Below are 13,153 nucleotides of genomic sequence, written 5' to 3' on the forward strand. Positions count from 1 at the left end.
CAAATCAAATGATCAGGAATCCATCATTCTTGTTGGGAATGAAAACCAATACATCTCAAGAAAACATACTGGTAAAACGTGCTCTGAATGTGGCATGAGATAAAGAATGGCCAGTTTTTATGTTGCCAGGATCTTTTTTTTTTTTTTTGGAATAGGAGGGCCAAAGCAGGGAAGATGATGACGCAAAGAAAGTAGACCCATGCAACACACTCATGATAATAATTTCTTTTCTTTTTTTATGTTTTAAATGGGAACATTTTTTTAAGAATACAGTACATTTGATCTCTAAATAATGTAAGCTTCCTTACTGAATATGGTGTGAAACAATAATAGTAACCTATAAAATGAGGCTTGGGATTGACATTCATACATCGCTAGCATTTCAAACTCACTCAACCATGATCTTAATATTAATATAATTGATAATTAGTATTTAGAACATAAACATACTTCCCACGAAGTATCCATATTCACTTATACAATCCTAGCCTCTGAGTTATTGGAAGGGAAGCCAAGATATAAATCTAATTAATAAATGAATAAAACACTCTTTTTACATCTCATCTTGACCTGTTAAAAACCTTACCACTCACCCCTACTCTCCATAAGTTGCAGAGTTATTGAAGAGGTAAGGCTACAAGTAAAAGCAAAGAATAAATTCACGAACAAGGTACAGTAGAAAACAGAAGAACAGAAAGTGTTAGATGGCAGAGTACCTGACATAATATCCACAGCAAAACTGGGTAAGAGACCAGCAAGCATCCCTGTCCTGCCTAGAAAAGACCAGGAGGAATGGAAAGAAGGAAGTTAGTGCAGGAAAATCACTTCCCATTCTTTGTCTTAACATTAAGCTCATAGAACTGCATGGTATAAAGCCTGTATATGCTCTTTTAGAATATTGATCATCTCTGCTTTGTTTCTCATGACATACAGTAAGTACCTGTAATGAAATGCTTACTATTTTACATATTGTAACAAGTTCATTATAATATTCTATATATAATGCCGCAATATGCTAGCTGATACCATAAGGCTTTGACAGATACTCTTTTATGTTTTCTTGACCATTACCTATTGATAAGTTACCTAAGTTTTTCAAAAGTTACCCACAATACTGTCCATATTAGGTTGAACTTACTGTATGTATGAATATTGTCGTTCTGTTCTGCGTTTATATTTGGTCCAGCATGGATAACTTTATGTTTTGACTTTCATTACGTTTCACTGGTAAAATTTTACATACAACTTAGGTAGATTTTAACATCATATACTTTATCTTAACTATGCAGGAGGCAACCTCATTTGGGCTTAATCAGGTTGTCATCAGCGCAAGAATGCAGATGGGAATACAGTAATTGTTCTTTTACCATATCAAGATATTCCTTTATAAGACTCTCCCACAAGATGGCTGCTGATCATTAAGAGGATTTTTCTCTCCTGCCGATGATTTACTGATTTTGCTGCCAAAGTTGGCTGTTTGGAAATGCTGCTCCCTCGATTTCAATGGAAACACTTAGGAATGATCCAAGATGACTTTTGGATGACCATGGACCCAACCTGGATAGAGGAATCTTGAAGATTGCAATTCCCAGTAGGAGAGGCTAGAAAGTCAGGTCTTTTCTTCTTGGCTGATCATTTTTTTAACCAAGTCTGGGTTTTAACTACTTGAAGTTTCTATTTTACTTTGCTTTTTATCTCTAAAAGTTAATTGACTGGTTGAATGCTGATTTATTTTAATCCCCTGCTAGACTTTATCTGTTTTCTCTCTCTTTTTTTTTTTGGGGGGGGGGGGATTTACTTTGCTGTTTTGAATAACTATTCCTTTTCCGTAAGGAAGTTATAGCATGTTCTTGGGTAGTGAAAGTGTCTTCACTTGATTTACATTTATATTGGACTTTCACTACAGGGATTTTGCATTTTATTAATTTGCAAAAAGTTTGGAGCTTGTTTTTTTAAATTTTTCTTTTAATTTTGGATTGAAATATCCCAAAAGATACCCTCCCTATTTCTCTATACATTTTTTACTGTGAGGAATATCACTTAAGCATTCTTTGTTCTCTGTCCTTGAAGAGCTTTCTTATCTTGGGTTGCTAAACTACAAGAGAGCAAATAATGTATCAGTTTATAGAAAAGCCACTCTGACTGGCATTTGTGAAAAGACTGCTTTTTAACATACAAACCCAATTTGAAAACTTTTTAAAAGTTTGACAAAATAATAATGCTACAAAGAATGCCCAGATGCAAGTAACTGCAGTTAAACCAGATTTACAAAAGGAACTTGGTTTGAAATTGGAAAATTTGGTGGAGAAGACTGAAAGAAATAAGGACCTTACAAACTTAGAGTTGACTGAATGAATAAGTGATAAATTAGTCTCCCTTGAGAAGACTGAGGGAAATTGGGGAATGGATTTATTATATTCAACTGGAAAACAATTTCTTCTGGACTCTTGGAAAATAGATCGATTTTGGAGAATAGTTTTATTATATTTAACCAACTGATAAGAGATATTATTTAGAAGAAAACAAAGATATTTGACCAAGGACAAATCAGAGTTAACAGCTGAGATGGTTTGGGATAGTAAAGAAGCTGTGGTAAACTTTCTATAAGTTAAATACAAAAATAGATTGTTAACAGAGGGTTTTGAAATTTTAATCTTGTCTTCTTTTTTATCATTTCTGTTAATTGTTTTGTTATTAATATAATAGGTAGATGACAAATTAATAATTTTCAAATAAAGTTAGAAGTTTAAAAATTTTGAGCTTGTTTGGCAGGGGATGGAATACTAATATTGTTGAATTATATTTAATCAGTGTTAAACTAGTGGAAATAATATGTGTATATGTGTTTCTGCCCTTTTTAATGTACTTTTTAATGTCTTGCTTATTTTTTTTGTTCATTTCTGTAAAAAAAACCTTTGGGGGGGGTTTGTTTTTTAATTTTTTTAATAAAAATTCAAGATAAAAAAATATTTTTCTTTGTAAATCGACTAACGCTATATTTCTATATCAATTGAGGTTAATTCTTGAAGGATCAGTGCAAAGGTTATGACTACTTTAATCTCTGAGGGCACAAGCTACATGAAGTCTTCTGCATTATGTACAGGACTTGGAACCCTGGTAGTGCAGTATCACAGGCAAACTCTGCCCACAGCCTGAAGCTTGATCCTGACAGGGCTCAAGGTTGACTCAGCCTTCCTTACTTCCAGGGCAAGGAAGGCTGCACCACCAAGGTGATGGTTTCTTACCTCCCGCCTTGAAAGAGGCGGTGGTAAAGCCCCTCCTCAAGAAGCCTGCTCTGGATCCAGCTGTTTTGGCTAACTACCATCCAGTCTCCAACCTTCGCTTTGTTGCGAAGGTTGTTGAGAGTGTGGTTGCGCGGCAGCTCCCACAGTACCTGGATGAAACTGTCTATCTGCATCCGTTCCAGTCCAGCTTCAGACCTGGGTTCAGCACAGAAACGGCATTGGTCGCGTTGGTCGATGATCTCTGGAGAGCTCGGAACAGAGGATGTTCCTCTCTTCTGGTCCTATTAGATCTCTCAGTAGCTTTTGATACCATCGACCATGGTATCATGCTGCGCCGGCTGGAGGGGTTGGGAGTGGGAGGCACCGTCTTACGGTGGTTCTCCTCCTATCTCTCCGACCAGTCGCAGTCCGTGTTGGCTGGGGGGCAGAGGTTGACCTCGAGGCACCTTGTTTGCGGGGTGCCGCAAGGTCAGTCCTCTCGCCTCTCCTGTTCAACATTTATGTGAAGCCGCTGGGTGAAATCATCCATGGATTTGGGGTGCGGTGCCATCTGTACGCTGATGACACTCAGCTGTACATCTCCACCCGACCACCCCAACGATGCCTTTGAAGTGATGTTCCGGTGCCTGGAGGCCGTGCGGGTCTGCATGGGAGGAACAGGCTCCAACTCAACCCCTCCAAGACCGAGTGGCTGTGGTTGCCGGAGTCCCGATATAGCCAGCTGGTGCCATCGCTGGCTATTGGGGGTGAGTCATTGGCCCCCACGGAGAGGGCTCGTAACTTGGGCGTCCTCCTGGATGCACGGCTGTCTTTAGAAGAGCATATGACGGCCGTGGCCAGGGGGGCTTTTTATCAGGTTCGCCTGATACGCCAGTTGCGGCCCTTTCTGGATCGGGACTCCTTATGCACGGTCACACACGCCCTCGTCACTTCTCACCTGGACTACTGCGATGCTCTCTACATGGGGCTCCCCTTGAGGAGCACCCGGAGGCTCCAGCTGGTCAGAATGCGACCGTGCAGGTAATTATGGGGGCGACATGGCGCTCCCATGTAACACCTCTCCTGTGCGAGCTGCACTGGCTCCCGGTGGTCTTCCGGGTGCACTTCAAGGTATTGGTTCTCATCTTTAAAGCACTCCATGGCTTAGGGCCCGGGTACTTACGAGACCACCTTCTGCCACCGATAACCTCCCACCGGCCAATTCGCTCCCACAGAGAGGGTCTCCTCAGGGTGCCGTCGGTCAAGCAATGTTGACTGACGACCCCCAGAGGGAGAGCCTTCTCTGTGGGGGCACCCGCCCTCTGGAACGAGCTACCCCCAGGAATACGACTGATCCCGGACCACCGTACTTTCCGCCGAGCGTTAAAGACCTTCTTATTCCAGCAAGCCGGGCTGGCTTAAAATTTTAATGGGTTATTTTATGGGGAAAGGGTTTTAAAATTTAGGGAAGCCAAACTGATTTAATTCTGTTTTAATTCTTTTAATTTTTATACTGTATGTGTTTTAAATTTTGCCTGTTCACCGCCCTGAGTCCTTCGGGAGAAGGGCGGTATATAAATTTAAATAATAAATAAATAAAAGGTCGGTAAACTGCATCACCAAGGTCAGTAAACTGTGCCACCAAGGTCGGCAAAATGAGGACCCAGATTGTTGTGGGCTATATGCAAATAATGCTTACATTGTAAACTGCCCAGAAAGTGTTGGGTTGGTATATAAGCCTAAATGCTATTTCTATTGCTATTATACATATTATTTGTAAGTATGTAATATATCCAGGCACCATTATACACATTTTAAATGGCTATGCTTTCTGCATCTATTATTATAGCTTGAATTCTAAGCCATTTATTTCATTGTTTACATTTAGGTTAGTCCTTCCTCAGATAATATTTGCATGATTTGTATTTGAATTTCTAACTACATTTTTGTTCTTTGGAACTGCATATTTCGCCTTTCATGTTTTGTTATAAGAAGCATAATAAAACAGAACACTATTGCAAAACATGGGATAAGCTTCATTTAAAAAAAAAGCAAAGTTTGCAGTTTCATAAGTGTGGCAAACATGAAAGTTATAACACGAGCAGAATTTATTATTACCATTCAGATTCTATATTGTATGTTGTTGCATTCAATGTATATGTATATAATTGATTTTCTTAAAGGTGCATTCAATCCTTTCATATAAGGTTTGGGAACTGATTCCAAATAGATTTGAGTTCTTCCAAACAGACAGATCTGAGAATTTTCAACAGGTTGCACTGGCAGGAGCACTGATGATGTTACCTAGTTTTGGGTAATAAAACATCTGCAAGAAAACAAACAAGCTCAGAGAGCACCAAGGACCCCTCAATTTTCAACAGCCATTTAAGGCAGGATCAGTACAAAATATTGAAATTAATGCAATAGGGAGCATGTCTGCAATCTTCAGAGCCTATTCCCAGTTGCTTTTAAGGCATAATGAACAAGTATGGGAGGCCTTTTTATGCATACATCCATGAGGCATAAGCTTCTGTAGCATTGTACTTGTAGAAGAAAACTTTAAATTCCACTAGATCAGAAAAGAATACCTAAAAGTAAATTAAAAAAACTCAAACAGTCTGACTTGAAATGCTTTAGAACTATTTCTTCACCACAGACCATAGCCACGGACCCCCAAGACTTAACTCAAGTTTTAAATCGTAACATTTCTTCAAGCCTTCGCGGACTCCCTGTGAGAACATTGTGGCACCCTAGAGGTCCACAAACCACAGGTTGAGAACCAAGGCTTTAGAAAACCAAAGTTCTTTGTTGTGGTACCCAAATAAAAACTAAGATCACTGGAAGGTGCACAGACAAGTGTGCATGATATGCAGGAAAGGCAAAGTGTCTGCCAAAAATCCCTACGTTCTGGAAGCTGAGCAGACACCAAACCCATATTTATGAATTACAGAAAATAAAGATTCAGTAAAGAATCAATGTTTATCAGATGGATTAATTTTGATTTTAAATAACATAATTAGTTTCAAAGCATCTTCATGAAGAACCAGTCTATATTATTTAATTATAATTGTTAATTATAATTGCACTGATCTGTTTGGTAATGAAACATTTACAAGAAAATCACGAAGCCCAGAGAACACCAAAGACCCAATTATAATTGTCCACTGCCACAGCAAAAATATGCACCACATACTTTTCTAACTATGTTTTGGTGATCTATTCTAGTTCATTAATGATTTTTATAGTGTTCTGTATTATAACCACTAATCATGAGTAACTCTTTGGAGTTGTAATTAAATGATAAACATGATCCTTCACGTAGGGTTTTCATTTTTGTTTTAAAATAAAAAAAATATTTTCATCTCCATGCAAATAGAGCTTATTTACAAGTGTTAATATGAGAATATTGCATTTATTTTACAAGTATATTTGATTGTATGTCAGCAGGCTTTTTTCCCAAGTGAACTAATCAGTTGGTCAGCACTTTTCCAAGTCTCAGATGTTCAAAACTCTTAATAGATTGTTAAATCTGTGATAAGTAAAATGCAGAAAAGATTTCAATTATTTTTTTTAATTCAAATTTTAAACCTTGTTTCAGGGGGATGCTGTAAATATCTGTGGATAGGATGTTACCAACCTAAATAAATCACAGTGAGAAAAAGATTTGTAGTTGCTAGAAAAACAATAAAGGCATACAGTAAGCCAGTACTTAATCCCTCCATGGCTTAGCCAAGCATAAACCTTCTTGCTATTACTTCTCCTGCATTTTGCATATTTTAAGAGGTAAATGTGCATTTGAGATATGAGAGGAAAGCAGCTTTACCACACTCTTACATGCAATTCTGTCTTATATACAGCAGCTACTGCATTAATTATTTAATTACTGTATTACCAACATTTATGGCTTTTGGGGCTTTTTGAGACAATAGACCTCAGTCACTTCTCTTTTGGGGATTGAAGAGAGAGAAGGGAATCCATGCTCCAATTTCAAATACTTTCCTTTTCCTAAGAATTGTTGTAAAAGATAGAAAACATTTATCTCACTATAGAATATTACTTTCTTACCCGCTCTGCAATATTTTTTGTTAATTTAACTGCAACTTTCAAAAGTTATTTTCCTTCTAATAGCTCTATTTTCCCCATTAAATAAGACAGCAGCTGGAGAGGATGTGGAAGTTTTGACAGGAAATATAACAGGAATAGCAGAGCAGGGAAGGTCTTGGAAGGGAATAGAGTTTCATTTAGTTTGACTCTGCCAAGATTAAGTAATCTCACTAAGTTTAAAAACTATAAATGTACTAAGAATGGCTCCTTATGAACTAATTTTGGTTGCACTTAAACGTCTGGTTTGCAATTGTAATAGCAGCAAAGGCCAACAGAAAATGAAGAATGCCAATAAAATTGATGCAAAATATCTCAAGACTTGGAAAATTATCATCCTGAGTACTCCTAAACTGTGATCAGTAAAAAAACAAAATAATATTATCTATTCATGTTTTGGCAAGTCTTAGCAAACAACCATATTACTGTAGTCAGGACTGCCAGGAATGATCCTGGATGTTCCACTCCCAAGAGAGATTAATAGCTGGCTTCCAAAAATACAATGTTCTTCAGACACTGTACACACCTTCTGAAAAACTATTTTCTTTTCTGGTTTCACAGATTTCTTCTCACCCTCCCCTTCTGCTCACCACTGTTCTGAGAAATAAAATCTGTAATGGAATTCACTAAAGCTCTCTTTTTATTAACCATTTCAGCAAAAGGCTGGGTAGAAAAGCAACGCCTAAATCTGAAACTGCTAGAAGATTTGAATGTGTCAGAACTCCCAATATCCATTGGGAGTTTTAAAATAAAACCTAAGTAATTCTGCTACAATCATAATTTTTTTCCTATGCACTGAATTAATTCAGTGATAACCCTTCTCCCTACCGGTGTGTAATTCTCCTCCCCATCCTCATTTTTAATAACCACTGTTAAGTAGGCTGCTGAAAAACTCTACAGCTGACCCAGCCATTCTTTTTAATACCAGTGGTTTCCACAGCAACAGAAGGGGAAGATAACACACAGGCTTGTCATGAATGCTTGCTAATTGAAGGCCAACTTTCCTCCCACAGGGATGAGCAACACGTGAACCAAAAATATATAGAAAGGACAAAAGAACACACATTGATTAGGGTAGGAAATGTTCTGAAGCTGCTAGAAATACAATATGAGAAAATGGAAGCATTTTTATCAATTAAAAATGATATATTCAAACAATAAAACAGCTGTGACTACATGATATTTCCATAGGTTTATTTCTTGGAGAGGAGAGAATGCAAAATCAAGGAAAGGATCAGCAAATGTTCAGAATGCTAGAATGCTAGCATGTTCAAAATAGAACTCTGATGTTCTTAAGAATGAGGCCTTCTGGATATAACTGATTACAATTTATACAAATTGGGAATTATGGTATCGTAAACATAGGCTTTAGAATTATCACCCAAAATCAGTTCACAGTCAGGCATCACATTAATATCAAATACATCATGATCAAGATCAAGACATCAGTTTGGAATGACTGTTTAAAAACATTTGACTCAAATCAGAGTGTAGAAATTAACAAGACCAATGGTTCTTAACCTGTGAGGGCCATGATGTCATCACAGGGGCTCCAAATCATTTCTTCAAACCAAACAAAGGTTTGAAGAAATTTTATGATTTAAATCTTTAAATCTTGGTGATCCATAGCCCATGGCCTACAGGGTATTTAAAGGGGATCCATGGTGAAGAAAATGTTGAGAATCATTGACCAAGATTGTTCCTATTATTCAATTGCTCTTTTGTACTTATCAATGTATGTTGAACTAGCAGTCACATGAAGAAGTAAATATCTTTTGAAGGGGTTATGTAATTCAGTATTAGTTCCTCACCTATGATTATCAAGAAATACTTTTTAAAAGTAGCTGACCCTAAAATTCCATTTTGTTGTAACTATTTTCAGAGGTCTCCTGGTTTCAGAGGAAGGACACTGATTCAGCACAGCTGAAAAGTATAATTTAGCTATACATGTGTGCAACCTTTGTTTGTATATCACTTCCAATTGAAGAAAATATTGTTTCTGGACAATAAAAACTAGAGAATGGAGAAAAAACCTGCAAGTTGCTGGAGGTACCAATATACAGTATGGTATGCAAGGTTCCTGTCACCAAGTAATATAGTTTCACTGATAAAAATATTGCTAAAATTCTTTCCTCAATCTCCCATAACAACAAATCTGATTCATGATATAATCTTTGTCACTGTTTCTCAATGCCATATCCCCAAATGTACTTAACTATGGCATAATCATACAGAATCTTCAATTTATGACTGTTGGTTCATGACTGTTCAAAATTATGATAGCCTAAGAAAGGGTATCATAAAAATTGCTGTCCCCATCACCACAGTCACATGATCGCAATCTGGGTATTTGGCAACCTGTGTGCACTTACGATGATCAGAGCTCTGTTCCTGCAGCCCACTGAACAGTTCTCTTCTGTACATAGAGAACAGCCAAATTCCTTTGGCAGGGTGGAGAAACACCTCAGATCCTAAAAATCTGAGCTCCATTCTTGCAGCTCAGTTCTGTGCATAGAAGGGACCTGAATTCTTCACAAACTTTTTCGCTCTGTCCACTTAATGACCTGGGATATCACTTAATGACCACAACTGGGAGTGCCAGGATTGTAGTCATTGAGTTAAGCAATCACATCGCCATATCACTTAATGACAGCTTTGGTCAATGACCGAGATTGCAGTCCCAATTGTAGTTGTAAGTTGACTAGCTTGTATTAGCAACACTTATTTTCTTCCTTTGTCCCATGATGTTGCCTTCATCTCATTCCGCACTTAAAGTTATCATTAGTTTTATCAACAATAAAACTTTCAAAAAGTCTATTTGCTGATGTTCCATGTAGGAAATGACAAAGAAAAGCTAGAAATACAGAATTACAGTCAAAACCTGGAACATAAGAAGCATAGTCCCAGGAAAACTTAACCTTACAAAAGATGTAATGACCAGACTATACATTCACATCATTGACATGGACTAGAACTGAACACTTTTAGTTAGAAGATTATACTGTTTAGTATTTAGGACACATAAAATAAAATAGAGAGGTTTTGCTTTCATAATCAGGATATAGCAAGGAAAGTAATTGGGTCAATTATTGAATAATAAACTTCATAAAAAACGTTTAATATGATTATCCAAATTGTGTCTTTGATGTTTTAGACACTGATGCAGAAGAGGAGTTTAATCAGTTTTATGGTCAAGTTCAATCTTAAATTGACAAGATATGTTACATGTAGTTAAGAGATCCAAATGCCAAAGACATTGGAAATATTAAAGAGGAAAACATAGTTGGACTGTATGGTCTAGTGAAATAAGACATTGATTTATTGATTTCTGCCACTCTAGTGATTTTTTCATTGTTAACATAGTCTCCCAACAACCAAAACAATACCTATACCCATGTATATTATCAGGTGAAATACACAGAAATCAAAGTGACTGTGTTATTGGTACAAGCTAGTATATGAGCTCTGTTATGACACCAAAGAAGTGGCTAGGAGATTACTATGAAACAGATCACAAACTGTTCATGTTCTAGTTCCAAATCAAACTAAAGCATCAGAAGAAAGCCAACCAGTTTCCATGATATGATTTTAAACATATACCCACCATTTTGAAAAGAAAACATCAGTAATCACTTTGAAGTCTTAAATCTAATTTATAGAGAACCGGAATAGCTGAGTAAAAAGAGACTACCATAACTCAAGAAAAAGAAGAGAGCAATCTGGACGTCAGACCTAAGAATAAAAATTGCTAAGAAGAAAAGAGAATTCAAAACCAAGACACAGAAAGTTCCCAGGAAGGAACTTAACAGAGAGCTATTAGAAAAGAAATGCATCATTAATGCAACATATGAAAAGACACTAAAGACAAGGAAAAACAAGAGAAGTCTTCCAGATCTTAAAATTCAGAAGGACATCTCAGTTTTTATTTGATATGCTAAAAATGTAAATGAACAGATTCAAAGGAAAAAAATTCAAAGAAAAATAAAAGAAAAACAAAGATGGGAGAGAGGACTATATGTTGAGCTGCGGAAGAAGAATGTGTAAGGTTCTATCAAACAATGCCAGGAAATCTGGAGAATGACACAGTGGCCAGCTGATTGGAAGGGGCGTTGGTCCTACCTGATACGCTCCTTCTCGTTGAGTGGAGACAGCAGCCAGTGTGGGTACTACTCATCCAATCAGATTGAAGGACTGAGTCAGCCAACAACTTTAAGTCCCGCCTCTGTTGCCGGGCAGACCCAGCTTTGGCGAAGACTCGTAAGACTGACTCGGCGTGTGGGCACAGAAGGCAGTATCTGCCACCAGGTAAGTAAAGAGAAGAGTAAAACAGACAGAGAAAATACAGCCGGAGAAAAAGGGGGGGTCTGGCTGCTGTCTCCACTCAACGAGAAGGAGCGTATCAGGTAGGACCAACGCCCCTTCTCCATTGAGAGTGGAGACAGCAGCCAGTGTGGGACATACCCCAGTTCACTGTCCTGAGTTCAGGGTGGGAACCGGCTGGTCGGCAACAACAGTCTCCCCGGCAACGACACGCTGAAGCACCCGTCGTCCGAAAGCCGCCTCCGCCGATGCAAACTGATCCAATCGATAATGGCGTATGAAGGGTACCGGTGAAGTCCACGTAGCCGCTCTGCAGATCTCCAACAAGGGCGCCTGGGTCGCCCATGCAGCAGTCGTAGCCGCGCTACGGGTGGAATGGGCGGTCACTCGAGCTGGACGCGGAAGGGATCGAAGGTCGTATGCCGAAGCGATGGTAAGTCGAATCCAACGACCGACTACAGCTGAGGAGACCTTGCACCCTTGGGAAACGGGCAAAAAAGAAACAAACAGCGACTCCGAACGACGGAAAACAGATGTCCTCTTAATGTAGATCCGCAAAGCCCGTCGTACGTCGAGCGAGTGCCATCTTCGCTCCCTTGGATGAACAGGGCGCGGGCAGAAATTAGGCAGAATGATTTCCTGCGAGCGGTGGAAAACCGAATTGATTTTCGGGAGGAAGGTGGGGTCCAAACGGAGAACTACCCGGTCCGAATGAAAGACACAAAGGTCAGAACGGATGGATAATGCCGCTATCTCCGAAATACGACGGGCTGACGTTATCGCCACAAGGAAGGAGACCTTGCAGGAGAGTAGACGGAGACTAGTAGTTCGCAAAGGTTCGTACGGGGGACCCATAAGCGACTCCAAAACTAAGGGGAGATCCCATGTAGGGTATCTGTGCACTACAGGAGGACACAAATTCGTAGCTCCCCGCAGAAAACGCCGGATTAGGCGATGATGCGATAAGGATGGCAAAGACCCGCAGACCAGGACCGAGGACAACGCGGCCACATGCCTGCGTAACGTGTTGGAAGAGAGGCCTTGTGCCAGGCCCTGCTGCAGAAAACATAAAATGTCCACAATGGATGGCTGAAGAGCGGAAACACCGGACTTGGAACACCAGGAACAGAAGGCACGCCAGGTGGCAGAGTAAATGCGATCCGTAGAAGCGCGGCGCGAGGCTTGCAATGTCTGAATAACGTCCGGCGGGATATGCACCGCTGTCAAAGTGCTCCGCTCAACCGCCAAACGGTCAGGTTGAGCCAGGCAGGGTCCGGGTGTAATAGAGCGCCCTGGGACAGAATGTCGTCCTCGAGGGGGATGCGCCACGATGGGGCCACCGAGAGGGACACAAGGTCCGCATACCAGGGTCTCCGGGGCCAATGAGGTGCTACAAGAACCACCTCCGCCCGCTCGTACAAGATCTTGCGAACCACTCTGGGCAGGAGTGAGGTCGGGGGAAAGGCGTAGAGAAGACCCGCCGGCCATGGAATTCGAAGAGCGTCGAC

The 13,153-nt window shown here is 39.6% G+C and overlaps 1 protein-coding gene across 1 annotated transcript in view; it reads right to left on the reverse strand.

Moving 5' to 3' along the window:
* The window catches only part of ILDR2 (immunoglobulin like domain containing receptor 2), a 61,039-nt gene that overhangs the window by 14,554 nt on the left and 33,332 nt on the right, over window positions 1–13,153 (reverse strand). The window contains exon 4 of the mRNA XM_070943641.1: window positions 717–773. Coding sequence (XP_070799742.1) covers window positions 717–773 — 57 coding nt within the window. The remainder of the gene's footprint in view (window positions 1–716; window positions 774–13,153) is intronic.

Source organism: Pituophis catenifer, unplaced genomic scaffold (assembly GCF_029215685.1).
Source record: "Pituophis catenifer annectens isolate HBS135680 unplaced genomic scaffold, rPitCat1.0.hap2 SCAF_4, whole genome shotgun sequence".
Taxonomy (NCBI): Eukaryota; Metazoa; Chordata; class Lepidosauria; order Squamata; family Colubridae; genus Pituophis; species Pituophis catenifer.